This window comes from Procambarus clarkii, chromosome 58, assembly GCF_040958095.1.
Source record: "Procambarus clarkii isolate CNS0578487 chromosome 58, FALCON_Pclarkii_2.0, whole genome shotgun sequence".
Classification (NCBI taxonomy): Eukaryota; Metazoa; Arthropoda; class Malacostraca; order Decapoda; family Cambaridae; genus Procambarus; species Procambarus clarkii.
Window position 1 is genome coordinate 17,996,347 of NC_091207.1, and position 22,977 is coordinate 18,019,323.

Genomic DNA, 22,977 nt, shown 5'->3' on the forward strand with positions numbered 1-22,977 from the left:
TGGCCAGTTATGCCCCTTATTTGTGGTGGAAGCATGTTGAACAGTCTTGGGCCTCTGATATTGATAGAGTTCTCTCTCAGAGTATCTATTGTACCTCTGCTTTTCAACAGTGTATTCTGCACATCTTGCTATGCCTTCTAGTCTCATGTGGTGTTCCAGTTTAAAAGTGAATCAGTTGTTTTCGAATCATTTGGCCCTTCTATGCTTCATATTCTATGACCAATACTGTAAAGTTGTAATAGTCTGTAAAGCTTTGCCGACTTTCTGATCTTTCCCAGTAAGGGTGACGATAATAGTCCCCAGGTTTCTGAGGGGGGGCCAGGTTCTGGCTCTGGTTCCTGATAGGCCAAACAGGATTCCTGCAACTGATGTGACCCAGTAGTGGAGAGTCATCTATGCAAGACTGCTTCAATGAGCCACCAAGATGCTACCAGACAGACACTGAATTTTGTTACACTCAGTGCTAATGTTTTAATGAAAAAAGCATGATTGATTGTGAAGTAGTGTGGAAAGTTTTAAAAGATCAATCGAATTTTAAATATCTTCTCTGCGCAGAATCAACAACTAGCCTCGTATGTGTGTTCAAATGGGCTTTATAACAATGAATTTATGGAAATGCCAATGAATAAAATAACACCAAAAATCAGGTGTGTTGATGCAATACTGTACTTGATAAGATTAACTGAAATATGTTGGTGAGCAGATAATGTCACTTGCCTGGTGTCTGACCACTGATGTCAACATCTGATCATGTACTGTAGTCATACCACTGATTTGTTTGATCACTGATTTGATTTGATCACTGAATTTCACTAATACAGTACAGCATTAATAACTATGTATTATTAATACTGTAGGTACCATAATTATGTACCATTTCTATAACATACAGTAATTGGTACCTGTAGGTCCAACCTACACATGGAAGGTCACTGGTATGGTATACCTGCCTGTCCTTAATCCTAATTGTCCCCGGAATATGACCCACCAAATCGTTTAACAACCAGGTACCCATTTACTGCTGGGTAAACAGAGGTTACAGTTAAAGATTGGCATCTAGTCAATCCTCCCAGGCCAGGATACGAACCTAGGCCAAATCGCTCCCAGGAGTGTTTTACCACTGTGCCACAGGGACTGTTGAAGAACCATTAAGCAATAAAATCCAATGTTACTGAACATGGAACAATGGCATGTCAATATCTATTCACTTTCTTGATCAACAATTTTTGGACCATTCCTTCTATGGCCAGACATCTGTATCAGGCATCCTCATGTGGCATTTTAAAATATTTTGAAGATCCTGTACAGTACTAGGTTTAGGTGGCTGGATACCAGCACTGGTATCCTGCCACCTAATTCTGTCTCAGGAATTCTGTTCTATCAATTTTATCAATTCATGTTACTATTTTCTACGTAGTGATCATATTGCCTTTCTTCTATTTTTTAGTTTTTGCATATTTAAGGCCTCTAACCTCTCTTCTTAGCTCTTGTCCTTCAGTTCTGGGAACCACTTAGTAGCATGTCTTTGCACCTTTTCCAGTTTGTTTATGTGCTGGGTAAGATATGGTCACCATACAATCGCTGCATATTCCAGCTTTGGTCTAACAAAAGTCGTGAACAATTTCTTTAGTATTTCATCATCCATTTATTTAAATGCAATTCTGAGGTTAGAAAGTGTAGCATAGGCTCCCCACACAATGTTCTTTGTGATCCTCAGGTGATAGAAAACTATCTAGTTTTCCATCTAGAACCACCCCTGAATCTCTTTCTTTATCAGAATTCTTTAAAGATTTCTCACATAATTTATAGGTTGTGTGAGGTCTATGTTCTATTCCACATTCCATAACATGGCATTTATTTACATTAAATTTCATTTGCCAAGTGGTGCTCCATATGCTTATTTTGTCCAGGTCTTCTTGAAGGACTGTATAAACATCAGAGGTCCGCGGTTGTTCAAAGTCCTACCAGCGAGCATCAGAAATATTGCCAGAACAACCATTGACATCTTCAAGAGAAAACTAGATTGTTTTCTTCAAGGAGTGCCGGACCAATCGGGCTGTGGTGGGTATGTGGGCCTGCGGGCCGCTCCAAGCAACAGCCTGGTGGACCAAACTCTCATAAGTCAAGCCTGGCCTCGGGCCGGGCTTGGGGAGAACAACAACTCCCAGAACCCCTTCAAGCAGGACATTACAATCATCCAAGTTACTTATCTTCCCTATTATCTTAGCATCATCAGCAAACACGTTCATATAATTCTGTATTCCATCTAGTAGATCGTTTATGTAGATAATGAACATCACCGGTGCAAGACCTGAACCCTGTGGTACTCCACTTGTGACTCCCAGTGTCAAGACTATGGTGTACATGACTTTACTTGGTTTAATCTTAAACAAAACAAAAAAATTAAACTTAATTCTTGTAACACTTAAGTCTAGATAATTTAATTAATAAATATTAAACTATAAATACAACACGACACTCTTACCCCTCTCGAGTCACGGAAAAGCATGGCTGCTTGATTTGGATCCATTTCACCACGTACATACGTAGGCTGTAGTGTTCCACTGCCATGACGTTTTTTATCAGTTTCACTGGGAAGTCTTCGTAATTGACCTAAAATAAAGTGAAAGTTAAAAAGGCTTGCAATACATAAAATAAGTTATTTAAATACATTTTCATTATAGTTTATGATGGGCATCTAAGCACCTTAATTGATATTTGCTATCATTGTACAGGAATCAGATGGTGAACTAATCTATAACCTATGGTCTTGACACTGGTCAACTGTACTAACAGTCCTTAGTTATGTGTAATGAGATACATAAATAACCACAGTCATACATCTACTTATAGAACAGGAAAGTAAGCAGTTATTTTTTTACTATACTGTACAACTAGTACTGTACAGTATTTAAGTTGGTGTAGAACTAATTTGGCAATCCTAACTTTGTTATTTACTACAGTATCTATAGAACACTCGCATGCCGAGTGACAATATCTCACTACTCAAAGTTCAGTATAGTATAAAAATTATTAATAATTTAAATATTTAGTTTAGATATTAATTTACAGTACTTATTATACACCAACACCTGGTAAAAGTGGTTATAACAAAATCTGAGACTAAAATTATATATGTATATGATATACAGTACTGGTAAAGTATTTGTATATTAATGTACATAGTGTAAATATGTATAATATGTGTGTGTATGTAAGCAAACATTTAAGTAAGTACTAAAGTACTGTTACAGCTTAAAAACTATCATCTACAATATACTAGTACAATAATTCCCGAGTAATAGTCATAAATACTGCCACAATGTATCTTATCTTGAGGTTCTCAAAATGATTTCAGGGCTTAGCATCCCCGTTGCCCGGACCTCAGCCAGGCCTCCTTTTTGTTACACATCCCCAGGAAGCAGCCCGTAGCAGCTGTCTAACTCCCAGGTACCTATTTACTGCTAGGTAACAGAGGCATCAGCGTGAAAGAAATTCTGCCCATTTGTTTCCGCCTCCACTGGGGATCAAACCCGGAACCTCAAGACTACGAATCCGAAGCACTGCCCACTCGGCTGTTAGGCCCCAACGTGTATGTAACGTGTGTAGAATGAATGGCGGCACTGGCAACAACACTGGATTCTGAGCAAAAATTTATGAGCACACAACACAAGAACTGTGAAACAATTTTTCCTGTCATCATAACAGTCTAACTCAATTCTCCCCCTCACTCCCAACCCCGCCCCCTCTCCTCACAGATTCTCCCCTCACTCCCTATATCCCCCTAACTCCCAACCTCCCCTCCTCACTTCCTTCTCACTTGGGTACCTACTCCTCCATTATTTGCTATCACATCTATGTAAATTATAATTTGGAATCCGGATTTTACCATTAATGTGTATAATCTCTCGCATGGGTTTCTGTGAATGTTCCAAATATTGAAATCGACCAGGCCACTTTCAAATCTAACTTTTTTCTCAATTTTGACTTTAGGCATTGTATGTTTGTAAATATAAAATATTTCCCATATTGTGTGCCGCTTCTAGTTCCTCTCGCGTTCTCCTCCCTCTTCATCATGATCCAGGGTGTGTTGTAGGTTTGGCAATTTACAGTATCCAATTTTTGTAGTGTTACTGGTGTTATGGAGTGTGATAACTTGTGTGGAATTGGGAAGTGTAGTACATGTGCACTTTATAATGACTTTCAGTCCACTCTTATGCATGGAGCAATTATTTGTGAACAATTTGGCATTAAAATTACACGTACTGTACAATTGTTATTGAAACCAAATGCAGAATATGAAATCAAAGACTTTTCTCAGCAAACTGGTGAGGAATCTACTACTGCCTTGATCCCACCTCGCTACACTGTCCTGTCATCTACTGGCTGCTTTGTCATGCTGGGCCATTGGAAATGCATTTCTACTTTTTATTGCAATCTCCAGCAAGACCGGTTGTTAATAGAAAAAGGCAAATTACAATGTAGATAATGCGATAATTGACAATACAGTATCATTTCTGATCGACCTAACCAGCAATGGTGTTTGTACACGTGTATTGACTAGTGGCTTGGGCAGGTTTTTTTTACAATTTTGAGTTATTAGTGATTGATAATACTTGTACAATAGTGTCTTATATTTTTGTATTTTTATTAAAGCTTTTAAGTACTGTACAGTATTTTATTAATATTTGAACTTTAAACTGAAATGCTTCTGGGTAAAGACGAACATTAATAACATGTGGCACTGTAATAATATTCACTTCTGACTGTTTTGTATATATTTTGTAAATACTGTATTAGTACAGTATTTTACAATATACAGTGTGTAATTTAAATACTGTAGTATGTCACGTCCAAGTTTAATACAAGTTTTTAAGCACTATACAATAGTTTACACTTTGATTAGGTAGATCGTGGATGATTATAACACAGCCGCCTCCCAATGCCCGGCATTGGTAATGGCTTGGATGAACATCTTCACTTAATTGAACACGTTCCACTGAACAATCTGTACCAAACAATTTGTTTGAACCATCCCGCCATTCGTTAGAGTGAGGATGCATTATGCATACCCAAAATAGTGCACAAAACATAGTACACAAATACATTCTGTACTGCATTAGCACTCAATAGTGTATGACTGAATTGATTCAATATCCAGTTATTAATGCACATGTTGATAAGCCCCAAAATTGAATAGGGACAAGAACAAATCAGTGGAAAATACCAAGCCATTACAACTATACAGTACTTGGAAGGGATCAGGATAAGGATTTGGTATGGGATGGGGGAAATGAATGGTGCCCAACCATATGAACGGTCGAAGATTTAACACTTAGACCTTCATAATGCTTTTCAGAATACGTATATTAAAGTACTGTATATAAAATGTTATACAGTATCTGCATCTTTCCTTCATCATGTTTTCTTCTTTAACCCATAAATTCACAGCTATTTAAAAGTAATACATGGAGGTGCACATCACTAGAGAGGATTAACAAAGTCTCAGATAGTGTTTGGAACACAGGAAGAAGTCTCATAGTATTTCGAACACAGGATTGCAGTTAGTGATTGGAAAACAGGAAAAAGTTGCACATACAGTACAACCTCAATTTCTCGCACTATATAGAACCAACCCCAATTTGTTGCAACCGCAGATGCCGCCAGGATACATTTCCCATGGTAAAATTTTAATTTCAGTCTATAATATAATAGACAACTACCAAATGAACATGTCTGCAAAAAAATTAATTTAACCACATCTATCCTGTTTCTCACGTTCCCAGCCTTAAAACTCAATTTTCAAAAAGGTAACAGGGTAAATGAAAGCCTTGCTAAATGAAAACTAACAATAAAATTTGATTTTAAGGTCCTCAATAGCTTTCTCAAGGCTCTAACTATTTTTTGTAATGTAGTCCCCTAAAAAAAAAAAATTTACAAGATAAAAAATGTGATGGGCTAATTTTAGTGTTACCTAAATATACTCTATATGATATACAGTACTCTAATATATATACCATGCTCTATGGGCTGATTTCATTGAGCAAACTTTTAATTTCAACCTGTCACATGAACAACTACTGTACCTAGAGAACCCATCTGTAAAGAGATTTAACTACCTACCTTGTGTGTACCTTGTGTCGCTTCCGGGGATCATCAGCCCCGTAGCCCAGTCTCTGACCAGGCCTCCCAGTTATTGATCTGGTCAACCAGGCTGTTGGACACAGCTGCTCGCAGCCTGATGTATGAATCACAGCCTGGTTGATCAGGTATTCTTTGGAGGTATTTGTCGAGTTTTCTCCAACACTGAAAGGCCGGCTGATTATGCTCCTTACATGTACTCACTGGTCTCGTGTGATGTTATTTCTGTGTTCAGATTTGCAACCAGTTCCTCTAATATCTTCCATGTTTACATTATTATGTATCTTTTTGCCTGCACTCTAGAGAATGCAGATTTAGAAATTTTAATCGGTCCCAATAATTAAGATGACTTATAGAGGGGATTCTAGCGATAAAGGATCTTTGCATGCCCTCTAGGTCAGCAGTTTTTTGGCTCTGAATGGGGCTGTTATAATGCAACAATATTTCACCATAGAGAGAGCACTAGTGTCTTAAAAAGTATCATCATTGGTATGGCAACCCTTGTTTGGAAGGTCCTAGTTATCCAACCTGTCATTTTTCTTGCAGTTGTGATAGCTACTTTATTGTGTTCTGCAAAGGTAAGGTCTTCTGACATGATTACTCCTAGATCCTTTACATTGCTTTTTCATTCTATAGTGCGATTTGATTCCATTTTATGTATGGTTCCTGTCTTTTAAATGTTTATTTTCCCTTAGCGCAGGAGCTGGAACTTATTTTCATTAAACATCATATTATCTGTGGCCCAATGAAAGACCCGATTTATATCCGTTTGGAGGTTTGCTGTGTCCACTATATTGTCTACTCACGTGAAAATCCTAATGTCATCTGCAAATGATACAGTGCTGTAGTTTATATCCTTGTCTATGCCTGATATTAGGATGAGAAAAAGTACCAGAGCAACCTTGTGGTTACCTTGCAATGATTTCGGGGCTCAACGTCCCCGCAGCCCAGTCCTCAACCAGGCCTCCTGGTTGATGGACTGATCAACCAGGCTGTTGGATACCGAGTGGAACACAGGAGGAAGTCACAGATAGTGAGTGGAGCACAGGAGGAAGTCACAGATACCGAGTAGAGCAGTGACTGGGTTGAGGTGGCAAAACATGTGGAAAGAAATGACCTTGTGACATAGGTACAGCAATCATCTGAAAGATTCTCAACTTTTTTTTTTTTAATTTGATTTATGTCTGCATTATACCCGAGGCCAGCTTCCTTCAGGACCCAGCAGAAGGAAGAGTAATAATTATTAATTAATTATAATATTACAGTATTATTATAATTATAATAATAATCGTTGTAATTAATAATTATTACTCTTCCTTCTGCTGGGTCCTGAAGGAAGCTGGCCTCGGGTGAAAGGGGGCTGCGATGGTCTGTCTGGAATCCGTAGGTGCGGGGCTCGGTCGTCCACGTTGTGGGGCTCATGCAGCAAGCTCTGCTGCAGAAGGCTGGTGTCATTCTTGACCTTGCTGGGGTGGTTCTTCTCCGGCCCCAACCACGGCGGTCTCTGGGTTTGGAGCCACTGTGCCTTCTTACCAACTTCGAGGTAAACTCCAAAGCTGGCGCCCCGGGGCAGTTCGTTGTTGCCTTCAACCTTGTTTTGACAGTTCCTGCCATGACGCTGGAACCAATTGTATTGGCATTTGCCTTTCCATTGGAGACTTTCAGCACCATGGAGAGGGGGGACCTGTTGCATAGGTGACAGCTTTCCCTTATCAATCTACCCTGACCTTGCGCCCTGGAGAGGCCACTCCAGACTGACAACCAGAGTGCAACTCCATAGTCTCCCAAGACTGAAGGGCGCCTACTACTACTACTACCATAGTGTGTTTATGTGGCATCGCACCATGAAGACTATGATTCACTACGTCTGGCAAGCAAATCCTAAAACTAACAATACCTTATTCAAGTTGTGCTGTGGGATGTCACTAGATGTGTTGGGTTATGCAATTTAACATATTCATTGGATACAGTTGAAAAGCTGCAGAATTTGCAGTCTGATCATCCCACCCAGCAGGTGGGCCAATCGACGACTTCTGACGAAATTCTAAAAAAAAAAAAAAAATAATTTCCGATACTTTTGAGTTATGAATTTTCACAATCGAGATGTAAAATTCATTTATTTTATCAAGCACTAGCCGAAAAAAAGCAATCTAGGGATTAATTTTTAGCAGCATTCTGTAGACAAGCTTGCATCCCACAGAGCATACTGTACCATGAAGCAAGCATTTTTAATATGATTTGAGGGCCACCTACTATATTATGAAAACAAGATTATCAAATCTTATAAATATTGTTGTAATACAACATGGCATAGGATAATACCACCTAATTTTGTTAGATATACAAAGACTGTAGCAGAACCCAGGCCAAATATTTACTGCTTCAACATATAGTACTATGTAGTACTCCATATGTACTGGTATGATATGGTACAGTTTTCAATTTGTGAAGGTCATAAAACAACTTTAACCTCCAAAATTACCCCATAAATCCATTCTTATCTCTGCCTTCCTTATCATGCACATTTAAACTGTCCATAAGAAACAGACGGACATAACAGTTTCTTCAAGGTACAGTATAATAAAAATTTTGTAATTAGACTAGTATTAAGTTAAGTAAGGTTAAACTTAAAAAAATTGGTTAGGCTGGGTTAGACTATGCTAATTATGTAGCAATTTTTACTTTCACAACCATAAAGAGTAAAGTACTAATTTATCATTCAAAGTGACATTTTAAACAAACTGTCACATTGCTGTTGATTATAAAAGGTTAGGTATTTATAGTCAAGTATGTGGTTTGCCATGAGGCCCTGTGTGTCCTGGCCCAGTTGACGACAGTACACCTCACAAACACAGTCGCATGTGGCTATCAGCAACAAATAGCACTTCTGAGCATAACTTTGTGAAAGTGCCAGATTAGCACACTTTTGCCAGAAGAATTTTGAACTTTCTCCCACTTTTTATATAGCTTTGTAGCCCTTATAAAAAATATATTTTATTGCACATGCAGAGGTAGATATACATATCAAGATGTTTTAAAAAGATTAAATCATGTGAAACATAATAGAAAATACTGTACAGTAAATTTTTAAAAGGTTTAGAATCAGAAAAGCATTTTGCATTAAACAAAATTTTTTGGTGTACAGTATTTACTATAGGAGAGGATGCAATACATCAGGTTTAGGCTAACTCCACAACCAAAGCTACTAGGATCCATAGCCTAGGCTAGAAATAATTAACTTTGACAAACTTATATGTTGTCCTTACTGAGGATAACTAACTATTGAAGAAGTGAGGAAACTGCCATTAGATACAATGCTACCGAGTAGTGTCCCACCAAATTTAACTAATATTGTTGGAACAATAGCAGATGTGTTTAAGAAACAACTAGACAAGCTACTGCAAGAAGTGCCAGGCCAACTGGCTTGTGGTGGATGTGTGGCTCTGCTGGCACCTCTAAGCAACATCCTCTTAGACCAGATTATCACAAGACAAACCTAACCCTAGGCCAGGCTTGAAGTTGAAGAACCCACTACAGATATACTGTACATTGGATTTTTTTTAGGAATGAACAAAGATGGTTCTTTATACAATCCGAATCTTTTTAAGCCACTCCAAGAGAAGAGCTAGTTGAAAACAGAAAATGGCAAATCCAGTACACATCTTTAGACAATACATAAATTGTGTTCAAATTGGACATTGCCTGGCATTTTGCCAGGTACTGTAATTATAACATCCATGTGTAAAGGAATTTCACAATTTCAAATGTGTATATGATCTATATTACACCAGCCAGCGTTTGAAAAGTATTGAGCACCATACCTATAAAAACACATTGCACTTGGTAGCCAGAGGTCCGACCTCCACAGGGATGGACATCTGTTTAGCATACAGTAATGGCCATCCACCAGCGGCAGCCCTAATGTTTGATGACTCGGTCCTTGAGAATCAACAGATGTTGATATCTGATATTACTGTACATAGTAGTATATGATGATGTATCCTTTGGTAGCATATATGGTGACAAAACAAAGTTGTTTTTGTTTTGAACCACTCTTCTTAATTTGCAAAGAAGGAAAGAAAAAAAAAAGGCTGACAGAAAAGACCTTCTGAACCAGAGTTTAGTATCATTAGCCCTTACACTGCTTCATGTGCCATAATAATCAAATGGGAAAACCGTTTAATTTTAATCATGTGAACCTCGATATGGTACTATTCAATAGCCTTGCTGTTTAGGGGTTAACAAGCAGAATTGTCACGATTTTTGGGAAATCTGTGTAGGAAGGAGATGGGAAAATTTACATGATATTGATTTAGTGTATTTGTTACAAAAAAAAATTAAACTTTGATTTCCTTAAATATTTGCAATAATTTGTTATAATCGATTCTGTAAATGAGTGTCTGCTGGATAGTTTGCAATGGAAAGGAGATGGTCACCAGACAGCTAAATCAGAATATACTTCATGTAACAAAACATCTGGCCAATAATGTTTATACTAAGTGAAATTAACACCACTCCTCACATTTTCCTTCAAGTTGGTTTATATGTCTTTACACACGCACACAAAACTTCCCATCTGGTAGGTGATATCCTGCAAGAGTCAAAGAGAGAGAAAGATCTGGGGTTAATATCACACCGAACCTGTCCCCAGAGGCCCACATCAAAAGGATATCAACAGCGGCATATGCTAGACTGGCCAACATAAGAATTGCCTTCAGAAACTTGTGTAAGGAACTGTTCAGGACCTTGTACTGTATACCACTTATGTAAGACTGATCCTGGAGTATGCAGCTCCAACCTTGAGTCCATACCTAGTTAAACACAAGACAAAGCTAGAAAAGATTCAGAGGTGTGCCACCAGACCAGTCCCAGAACTGAGAAGTATGAGCTACAAGGAAAGGCTAAGGGAGCTGAACCTCTCATCCCTGGAAAACTGAAGAGTAAGGGGAGACATGATAACCACCTACAAAATTCTCATGGAAATTGACAAGGTGGACAAAGACAAACTCTTTAGCACGGGTGGAATACGAACAAGAGGACACAGGTGGAAACTTGGTACCCAAATGAACCACACACACATTAGAAAGAATTTTTTCAGTTTCAGTAGTTAACAAATGGAGTACATTAAGTAGTGACATGGTGGAGGCAGAAACAGACTCCATACACAGTTTCAAATGTAGATTTGATAGAGACCAGTAGGCTCAGGAATCTGAACACCAGTTGATTGACAGTTTAAGAGGTGGGACCAAAGAGCCAGAACTTAACCCCCTCAAGCACAACTAGGCGAGTAATAATAAAAAAATTTCTGATAAATCTGTTTTGGTTCAAAATTTATAGCCCTTTTCCCCCTCATTTTTGAGCATTCAGAAGAATACCCTTTTTCCAAATTCATCTATCCTGGCACCTAACCGAGCTAAATGATTGATTTAAAGTGCATTTAAAAGGCAATCTTTTAAATATTAAGTTACTATGACAAACAAATTTGTTGTAAAAAATTGTCAATTTATATTTTTAAAGAAGGGGGTTCAACTCCAAGGTTAAGCAATATATTCAAAATTCATATACCTGTATTGGAATCAAGACTAACCATGTGTATGTAATATATAAAAAGTCTAGAATTTCCAAAATATTTGGTTGTAAATCCTGAAACTACTGATCTGAATACTGACAAGTTGATTGAAAAAGTAAAAACGCTATGTAGAGAAATAGAAATACTGTATCCAAGTTCAAGTTCCAACAATCAAAACCCATGAGTGGCAAAGAGCAAAAAGAGACATGAAAGAGAATCCAAAATAATACTTCTCGTATGCAAAATCTAGAACAAAAACTACATTTTGCATTGGACCCTTGCATAGGGGTGACAGAACTTTCACAAATGACGACAAAGTAATGAGTGAAATATTGAGACTACAGTACAATTCTGTTTCGGTGAACTCCTGAACACATTGAAGATGAATGATCCAAATGAATTTTTCATGATTGTGACACCACCATTGAACACATATTAGATGTCATCCTAACCCCACTGAACAGTGAAGTAGCTACAGACAGCATGGCCATGCACTCTGCACCAAGCCCAGACTCTCTAATTCACCTAGAGAGGATGACCTATTTTACACTCAATACCTCCCGCCCCACCCCCTTAAGTAAAAGAGAACATGTCCTTCGGGAAATAAATTATGCAATGAGTTATTATCTAGAAGGGAATGAGGAAAATGAAGCAAACAAAAAGCCCGTTTCAGAAGAGGATACTATGGCAAACTTTGAAAGCTCATTAACAAATTTAATCGGAAAGACTTACTGCTAGGCATAACCAAGATGCATGTCAAGTTTTGTGAAATATTGTATATGATGAAAGGCATTACAAAATTTATACCAGAACAGAAATGCAAAACCAGGAAATGGGATTGATTCAACAGAAATTGCAAAAGAGCCAGAAACAAAAAGACAGGAAAATGGAATCAATATACAAAAGAGGCCAAGCCCTCAAACATACCAGCAATACAAAGAAGCAAGAAACAACAGCACAGCAATGAGAAGAGAGGCGGAAAGAAATTTTGAGGAAGGGGTAGCGAACAAATGTAAAAACAAAACCAGGCCTATTCTATCAATTCATTAAAAAGAAAATTGCTGGTAAAGGATAAAATTCAGAGGTTGAAAATGGGAAACAAATTCACAGAAAATGAAAAGGAAATTTGTGAAACATTAAACGAACACTTTCAAAGCTTGTTTGCGCAACACACAATTTTCAAAGAACCAGACAATATGAATTCCAGAGAAAAACAGAGCACATTGAGGTGTCTGGAGACAAAGTAGAAAAAATGCTGAAGGAGCTAAGTAGGAACAAAGCAGTTGGCCCAGATGGAATTTCACCTTGGGTTCTGAGAGAATGTGCATCTAGTTTCAATCTACAAAAGTGGCAGCAAGGAAGACCCTCCCCCTTAATTACAGACCTCTATCACTGACAAATGCAGTAGTCAAAACATTGGATACAATATTAAAACCAAATGGATACAACACCTGGAGAAAAATGACAAAACAGACATACAGCATAGGTTTTTTATCTGAATGATCCTGTATAACAGATTTACTCAGTTTCTATGATAGAGCCACAGAGATTTTACAAGAAAAAGATGGTTGGGTTAACTGCATTTATCTGAACCTAAAAAAAAAAAAAAAATTACGTAGTGAAGGGGAGGATTCTAACATGGATGACAAATTTTCCGACAAAAATGAGGTCAGTAGTCAGAGACAATGTATCGTACTGCAGAAATGTCACGACAGGGTTGTGACATTTGTACCACATTGAGTACCACAGGGGTTCAGTTCTTGGACCAGTACATTCATTGTCTACATAAATGATCTACCAGATGGAATTATATGAACATGTTTGCTGGTGATGCCAAGATACCAGGGAAGGTAAGAAACTTAGACGATTGTCATGCTCTTCAAGATGACCTGGACAAGTGTATGGAGAACCACTTTACAAATTAAATTTAATGTGAATAAATGCCATGTTATGGAATGTGGAATAGAAGAAAATACAACAAACACCCTATAAATTGTGTGAAAAAGCTTTGCAAAATTAAGATAAATAAAGACGCTGTATTTAGGGGTGGTTCCAAATAGAAAATATGTCACCTTAGGACTACATAAAGAACATTGTGCGAGGAGCCTATGCTACGTTTTCAACTTCAGAATTTCAAAGTACACACTTCACTACTGGAAATTAAACCCACTACCACACCCAATTAGTAGCTTGGAGGCTCCATAACGCCTTCTGTATCTGTTATTATATTTTAAAAACATGGAAGGTGAAATACTAAGGAAATTGTTCATGATCTTCGTGAGACCAGAGTTGGCATATGTAGCGATTGTACGGTGCCCATATCTCAAGAAGCACATCAACAAACCGGAAAAGGTGCAAAGACATGCAACTAAATGGCTCCTGGAACTGAAAGACAAGAGCTATGAGGAGAGGTTAGGGGCATTAAATGTGTCAAAACTAGAATACAGTACAGTATGGAAGAAAAAGAGGCGATACGATTACTACGAACAAAATAGTAATGGGAATCGATAAAACTGATAGGGAAGAATTACCAAGACCTGGACTTTCAAAAACAAGAGGGCATAGGTTTAAACTAACTAAACAAAGCTGCCGGAGAAATATAAAAAAATTCACTTTTGCAAACAGAGTGATAGATAGTTGGAATAAGAAAAGTGGGAGGCCAAAACTATCAGCAACTTCAAAGTGTTATATGACCGAGTGCTATGAAGACGGGACACCATGAGCATAGCTTTCTTCCTGTAACTACATTTACACTTGGATAATTACACCTAGGTAATTACTGCATGATCTGTCATGAGATGAGCCAGGCATTACACCATGCTGCACCACATGAAAGACGTATTAATTTAACATTAATCCAACATTAATCTAGGTCGTGCCAGATCATAAGTTTATTTTATTCTTGTCAATGAGATGCAATGAATAATTCATCCTAATTTTAGTAACCTTTTTACAATTATTTAGTTCACCAGAGCCATAAGCATATATCACTGAACTGGAACTATAAATTTACAAACCATAAGTCATAGTCTTTAGCATGTAAAAGCTATGAATGGTATTTGTGCACCAAAATACAGAAATGACATCCATGTCAGCTTAGCCTGTGAGACATCACACTAACCAAATAACAATAAGTCAAAACTGCTACTTAGATTATAATCTGTTGTGGATATCAATAAAAAAAATACACCAGACCAGTTTTGCATAGGGAGAAAATTGCTTACACATGATTTTAACCATTACTGTATTATTTGAAAAATTATAAAATATTGAGTAATGAGTGTTCTGTGGCACGTTTGCTAAAAATAAAAGTACAGTACTGTACTGTACAAGTAGTTTTATAGCAGTAAACAAGCATGTCATAGGTGCCCAAAACAACTACTGTATCAATGTTTTTGCCATATGTAAACATATTTGTCAATGGTTTTAGAAAGTATATGTTAAGTTACCAGGTATCTTGTGTCCAAACAATACAATGCTCAATGATTACCCATGCAAATAGTCAAGTAGTTAACCTAAAAAAAAATGTAATACCCTCGCCAACTGGCACCAGTTTCATTGACTTCATTGAATAGCTTGGTACAGTACTTGGAACATGTTTATAATAATTTAAATCAAGCCATATTGTACCCAATACAATTCACACTGTATTTTGAAACCAAACATTGAACAACCAAAACGAACCTGTGCCAATCAAACAATTTTACGTATACAATTTTTGCAATTAGAAAAGACGACTTGTCTAAATGCCTGTGTACTTTGCCTGGACCCCAATAAACACCAAGGAATCTTTCAAGCTTTAACCATTGATCATGAACATAATATCAAGGTGTGAGACCACAGGAAGAATTGAAACCAATCTTAAGTAAAAAGAAAAGTGCCACCATGCTTTAGTGGCCATGGTAATCCTACTATGAAATGCATGTTTGACTAGTGTTCCATAAACAGATTTCATCCACAGAATCTTTTTGAATTTTCCAGTTGTACTTGTCACATTTGTAAATAGCCCTGGGTTGTCATGAGATCAGAAGGCATGGCAGGATGTGCAGAGGTACTCAGAGAGAGAGAGAGAGAGAGAATTAACAACAGATACCCGACACTGTTCAACACACGTCCACTGCATGCAAGGGTAACCTGCCAAAGGTCTAACCAACCTTAGTGAACCCTGACCTAAGGTTACCATTTCCTAACTAAACCTATTGAACTCTGATCAAGGGTTACCATATCCTAACTATACTCAATGAACCCAAATGTAGGGGATACCATATCCTAACTAAATCTAGTGAAGCCTGACCTAGTGCCACCATATTCTTACACAACCTAAAAACTGCAACTGCCACTGAGGGTTAACTTAGTTAACCCAATACTTAAACACCCAGTGTAATAAAAACAGACTAGACTAGGTTAAGACACCTACACTATTAAATACAAATTTACCTGCAAAAACTTGCATTGCAGAAATGTAATTGTTAAAAAAAAATAAATGCACAATTCTACTAAAGGTTCAATACAGTATAAGGAAAATTTAGTGCTGTATAGCATAGATGTATTGTAGAGATTGCTACATGTATATTAAGGCACAGGCCTATGAGCATATTATTATAAATTTTGTACCTACACAATTCACAAGAATCAAAATACTACAATGAAGTTTCATTTACCTTCTTTAATGATCTGGTCATATATGGTGTACAGTTTCTCAACTGATGATGTTCGCTGCAATTCATCTTCAGCTGATGAACATGACTCCTTCCTGTTCTTATCCAAGACTCTGCTCTTCTTGAATACATTCCCATCTGGGTCATCCCCCCAGAAGCTATCCCAACAGGTGTCATCGTCTATTCCTTTGATCATTGTTTGTGGATCTTGACCAATATCAACTCTAGTTACACATCTCTTTTCTCTGCGCAACTGTCCAGGTTGCGAGTTAGTTGTATCTAAGGAATTATGACTTTTTGAGATATTATCATTAATGTTTTTACTTAAAGTGTATTGGCCTGGCCTTAACTTTAATGTATGCGTACTGTAAGGCTGTTGAGGTAAACTTTTCCTAGAATCGAGGGGATGATGGCCGGGAGATTTTGAGTCAGTATTAAGGCTAATGCTAATTGTTAATGGAACCTGGAAAACACGGTCATTTGGAGACTTTGATAAAGGACTCTTTGTATCTAAAACAGTCAAAGGGGAATGTGAATTACGTGGAGATCTGGTCGGCGTGTGGGTTCTGTGCTGCTGAGCTATAGTACTAGTATCCTGTTTAACAAATGATGAGGTTTGCTGCCAATCTTCACCAACGTCACTTTCGGTATAGCTGCCACTACTACTGCTCCTACTCTGACTACCAGAACTGGAGCTTTCATCAGTTCCACTAGATGGGTTGGGATGTGATGAGATTTGTGGTTTCACAGTAGTGTAAGGCACAGTAAGATATGATGGAGTTTGTGTCCTCCCAACATCTTGAGATTTGGCTCGGTATGCAGGAATATTAAGATTATATTGAATGGGTCTTCTTCTTGCTGTAGGTCGGTAAACAGGCCAAGGTTCTGGGGTCTGGGACCGATGTAAGGGTTCCTTATTTTCCTTTTCCTTGGACTTTGGAGGATCTGGCGTAAGGGATCTCCTTAACAAACTTCTCTTTTCCTTTTTTGATTTTGAGGGTTCAGGAGTTCTTGAGCGGCCTGGCCTACTTGCAGATAGATGACCCAGAGAATCAAAATCGAAGCCCAGCTCGCTGGAAGCCGAATTACTACGACTACGTCTCTTCTGCTGCTGATAGTGGTAGTAATCAAGTGGATGGAGCAGATTATGCAAGAAATTTCCTCCACGAACCTTCAATGGACTGTCTTGCCCACTCTTGCCAGGACTAATGCCAAAGAATCCACCAGGGGTGCTGGAGCCAGATTTATGAAGACTACTGCGACGTGAGCTGCCGCCCTCACTGGGAGTGTAGCAAAGCTCAGTGTCTCCGTCTTCCACATCTGGAGTACAGATAATGGGTGGTATAGGCAAGCCTGCAAACACAGGGAGGTTCTTTCCATCCATGATATCAGTCTTGTTATCAACGAACACACTAAAAGAGCAAACTTTACACTTCCAAATATCAGTCCAAGGACTCCAACTTGAAAAAAGGTGGTTAAAGTAATCTCCATTGGATTAAAAACCAAGTACTATATTTTCCTTCACTTTTAATAATCGTCACAAAGTCTGGAGAAAACCTCCTGTCACTGTTTAAAATACGATTTTCAATGAGTGTGGAGCGGAGGAAGGAGAGCGGCGGAGGAGCGCCGGAGCCAGATCATGGCGACTGGCAGGACTGACAATTAACAAGCGGCAGGAGAGAAGCCCAAGTGTGACTGGTGAGAGAGAGATGCAGCAGGACCAGTTTTACACACCCACCGTGCCCGCCTGGCAACCCCTCCTCCACCCCGCCTCTACTGCTCCCTCCTGCTTCTCCGCTCTTTATATCATCTCCACTTTTCTCTCTCACACACACACACCAAGTATCCTGCCTCGTGCTTCACCACACACTATACACCTGTTAACACCCAGTTAAGGAACAAAATGTGACGTGAGGACTCTCGTCTACAACATGTTGCCAAGTCACCGTTTTACTCTGAATTACTAATAGACTTGTGGGTACCATAGTACCTCCATAATAATGGCGCCCCCAACCTGCTGCTCCACACTCACACCACCAAGCTCAGGGAGTCACTGGCGCAACAAGTGGCCGGAAATGATAATAGTGAGAGTATAGGCAGTAGTATACACAGCTGTGGACACTCCACCAACCTCACAATGATCTCTCTCACTATCTTAAACCTCTCACACTATCTCCTGCCTCTCACACACGCGGCTCACCGCCAATAATGTGCGCACACAACACATTTAATATCATATCACTGCTTAACGTAAAGGAGGAGCTACTGATGACGTTTCTCACCAGCTTGACTACCACTTCCCTTGTTTTATAATGACTGCTGTCTCGCCCTGACGTAGGCAACTTAATATAACCCAAATACTACTGACCAATATCTTCCTTAAACTTTCTATTACAATATTATCATGTCCAGAAACTTTTGAAAATAACGATATAACTGTAATAGGAAATTAACAAATGGAATAGTTTTCATTAAACTTCATTTGTTATAACTTTATTAATTCACCATTTAAAATTTAACCATCACTCGTTACTTATAATTGTCTCAATCAAACTAACGACATAAATTTCCAATGATTTTATACAAATATTCACATTTAATATAACGGAATAAATAGCGATGAAAACATCTTGAAGAATCTACTGAGCATATGTTGAGTTGAAGGTCAACAAGCAGTCTTTGTTGAGGCAACCCACGCTCCACCATACCCCCACCACACACACCATACCCCCACCACAGGCACCATACCCCCACCACACACACCATACCCCCACCACACACACACCATACCCCACCACACACACACCATACCCCACCACACACACTATACCCCCACCACAGGCACCATACCCCCACCACACACACCATACCCCACCACACACACACCATACCCCCACCACACACACACCATACCCCCACCACACACACACCATACTCCACCACACACACCATACCCCCACCACACACACACACCATACCCCCACCACACACACACACCATACCCCCACCACACACACACCATACCCCCACCACACACACACCATACTCCACCACACACACCATACCCCCACCACACACACACACCATACCCCCACCACACACACACCATACCCCCACCACACACACCACACCTCACCACACCCCCACCACCCACTGTTCCGTAAAGTTTTTTCGTGTTATTGCGTCGCATGGGAAGAGAATTGGTTGTATTTAAGAGTAATGTTTTCTTGCTCAATGTTACAGGGAGAACGAGGTTAACAACCATGAGGGCTGTTAACGACCAGCACGGCGTGGCTCGTCCGGTGGCGGGAATTCTGATGGCCAATCAGAATCACCGGACGAGGCAACGAGTACCTGCCCAAATGTGAGCAGAAGACAGTACTCTACTCGCTGCCATCCAGTCAATATGGTGGCGTAGTGGTGGGTGTGGCCAGTCTTGTGTCACACATTGCCACGAGGTGATCCACTCTCTTCTGAAATACGACCACTGGAAGATGGTTAGTATGGATAGTACTAATAGTTAGATAATCCATCTAGCTATTAACAGTTAGATGGATAGTACTAATAGTGACCCACCTAAGAAACTTAGTACCCAGATGAGCCATAGACACATTAGATTTTTTTTAGTGTCAGTAGTTAACAAATTGAATGCATTAGGCAGTAATGTGGTGGAGGCTGACTCCATACACAGTTTCAACTGTAGATATGACAGGCGAGTACCCCCCCCCCCTCAACTACCACACCCTCATCCCCGTCGCAAATATAATTAAAACAAGAAAACCATTATAAATCTTGCAGGACAATTCACTTTTTATATTACCCGCGTTCTGACCTTTTGGCACTTTTTACTTGTTGCATAATTGTAATTTAATATGGAGCTGTGTGTTTATTATTTGTATCTGCAGAATCGAGTTATTAGCTCTTGGACCCCATCTTTCTAACTAATTTATTTGTTCCTTCCTCTGTCAAGAGGACATAATTGCCCCCCCCCCCCCCAAGCGAGGCTGCCTACCTTAGCCGGGAAGTGTACTCGCCTAGTTGTCCTCACCTTTGGAGGTGAGAACTAGATGAGTACTTGCGGGAGCCAAAGAGCTTTGGCTCTTTGGTCCCGCCTCTAGACTGTCAATCAACTGGTGTACAGATTCCTGAGCCTACTGGGCTCTATCATATCTACATTTGAAACTGTGTATGGAGTCAGCCTCCACCACATCACTGCCTAATGCATTCCATTTGTTAACTGACTAACAAAAATTCTTTCTATGGCTCATTTTGCACTAAATTTCCACCTGTGTCCCCCTAGTGCGTGTGCCCATTGTGTTAAATAAACTGTCTTTGTCAATCCTATAGATTCCTTTTGAGAATCTTTTATGTGGAGATCACGTCCCCTCTAACTTTTGTCTTCCAGCGACGTGAGATTTAATTCCCGTAATCTCCCCTCGGTTCGGGTACTAGTCTGGTGGCAAACCTTTTGAACCATTTCCAGTTTAGTCTTGTGCTTGACTAGATATGGACTCCATGCTGCAGCCTCATACTCCAGGATTGGTCTTGCATATGTGGTATACAAAGTCCTGAGTGATTTCTTGCACAAGTTTCTAAAGGCCGTTCTTATATTGGCCAACCTGGCATATACCGCTCATGTTATCCTCTTGATATGGGCTTCATGGGACAGGTCTAGCGTGATATCAACCCCAAAGTTAGTCTTTTTCTCTCTCATTGAATCTCATTTCGCAAATGATACCTTGAATCTGGCCTCCTGTTCCCTACACCTATCTTCATTACATTACATTACGTGTCCTCCTGATCTTGGGATACCTTACAGAAAGTTGTCTCGTTTGTAAAATATTTGTTGGTGTTCCGGTTTTTCTACTTCAAATTTAGCAGTCCCCGTGGAGCATTGGTAAAATTCACCAGGCGCTTCGCGAGCGCTTTGGCCTGGGTTCGTATCCTGGGCGGTTGGATTGACTATGCGCCAATCCCTAACTGTAGCCTCTGTTCACCCAGCCGTGAATGGGTACCCGGTTGTTAAACGATTTGGCGGGTCGTATTCTAGGGGAAAAAATTAGGATTAAGGAGCTGCCCGAAACGCTATGCGTGCTAATGGCTTTACAAGCATGTAAGACTCTTGTATATATAAATAGATAAATTTGTTTGCATAAAAAAATTACACGAATTTAGATTGTAATATGTAAGCCATTTGGGATTTGTTGACGGTTAGGCATGTGCAGGGAGCCCGAGCCTAAACTGTGGTGTATCCAGGCATAAGACGTGACATTACACATGGTTCACGCTCTAGGTTCAGATTAATAACGCAGCTTTAAATGGTTGATGCCTCTGGTCCACAGTGGAGGAACAGGTCTTGCAGGACTCCTCCATATTCAGCCGGATTTTATCCAAATTACAAAAATTGTAATATAGCTGCATTTTCAAGACATTAGAAAAGCAAATCGTGTAGAGATTTTTTTTTTAATTTTGCCCCGAGGGGCGAGTTTATTGGGCAGCGCCACTTATCTTGTGAGTGGACACACCGCCATAACAGCATGTACAACACTCCCCAATAGGAAGAAAACCCGCTGGGTTGTTCATCCTGTCACTTGTACCCAGACACGGCTGGGGCTTCCTTAACTGTCTAAAGTGAACAGCTCATCAAACAAGAAGATTAACATCTATCAACCCTTAAAAGCTTACGTTATCTTGCGGGTGCAAAATGGGGGAAATCTTTTAAGAACAGTATCAATATTTGACAAATGGTGTTTTCCTAACTCAAACAATGTGAGGTTTATTATTCTACACATATTCCTAATGTCTCTCAGGTGTTCACATTCACGTAGATAGTGGTCAAGGCGGTGTCCATCACTCTCACCACAGATTCTACAACTCCGCTGATCAACTGTGTGGAGAGTAAGTGAAGACAACACCTACACGCTGAACCCGGGCCAGCTGACATTACAGCTTCCCGCTCATTTCTGACCCCCCAACACGGGCCAGCTGACAACGCTGCTTCCCGCTCATTTACACGCACGCGACCACCACCGGAAACATTTAGGCAAAAACATTAATGAGGCGATTGTATTGCACTGGTACAAACCAGCCGGGGGGAGGGGTGGGGGGGTTATGTTGGGCGCGCACGTGACCCGCTTGCACCACCCTCCTCCCCTGGGACCACCCCGGGAGCAACACCCTTCACCACCCCTGGTACCACCCCTGGGACTAGGCATCTACCATAATTTCTAGACTTGGTTGATTCCTTTAGTGGAGCACACTGAGTGGCGTGGGACTGGACAAAAGATGAGCCGGTGACAACAGTGTTTACGGAGGAGAGAAGGCAGAGTACGGCCAGTGGGACCGTTGACCCGGCGGGAAGGTCCTCCGCCCGCCGGACACTTCATGCTAATGTACACACTCGCCACAATACTGGTGGAACTGCGCATTCTCCAAAAGGTCGTCCGTAAATGTCATATTTAGCTGCGTTCTCTAATTGTTCCAACTTTCCCGACAAACCTTTGTATAGAATATCACTTTAGCTCTCGAAGACATTCAAAATCTTTCCTTTAGTTAGTTATGATCAAGATTCAGACCCACGAACACTGCAGGACTTGCAAGACTAATCCA

The 22,977-nt window shown here is 39.8% G+C and overlaps 1 protein-coding gene across 6 annotated transcripts in view; it reads right to left on the reverse strand.

The window, feature by feature from the left end:
• The window catches only part of LOC123767922 (SNF4/AMP-activated protein kinase gamma subunit), a 246,500-nt gene that overhangs the window by 28,504 nt on the left and 195,019 nt on the right, over positions 1-22,977 (reverse strand). For all 6 annotated transcript variants that reach the window (XM_069306620.1, XM_045758053.2, XM_045758052.2 and 3 more), the window contains one exon: positions 2,486-2,613. In XM_069306620.1, the coding sequence (XP_069162721.1) occupies positions 2,486-2,613 (128 nt within the window). The remainder of the gene's footprint in view (positions 1-2,485; positions 2,614-22,977) is intronic.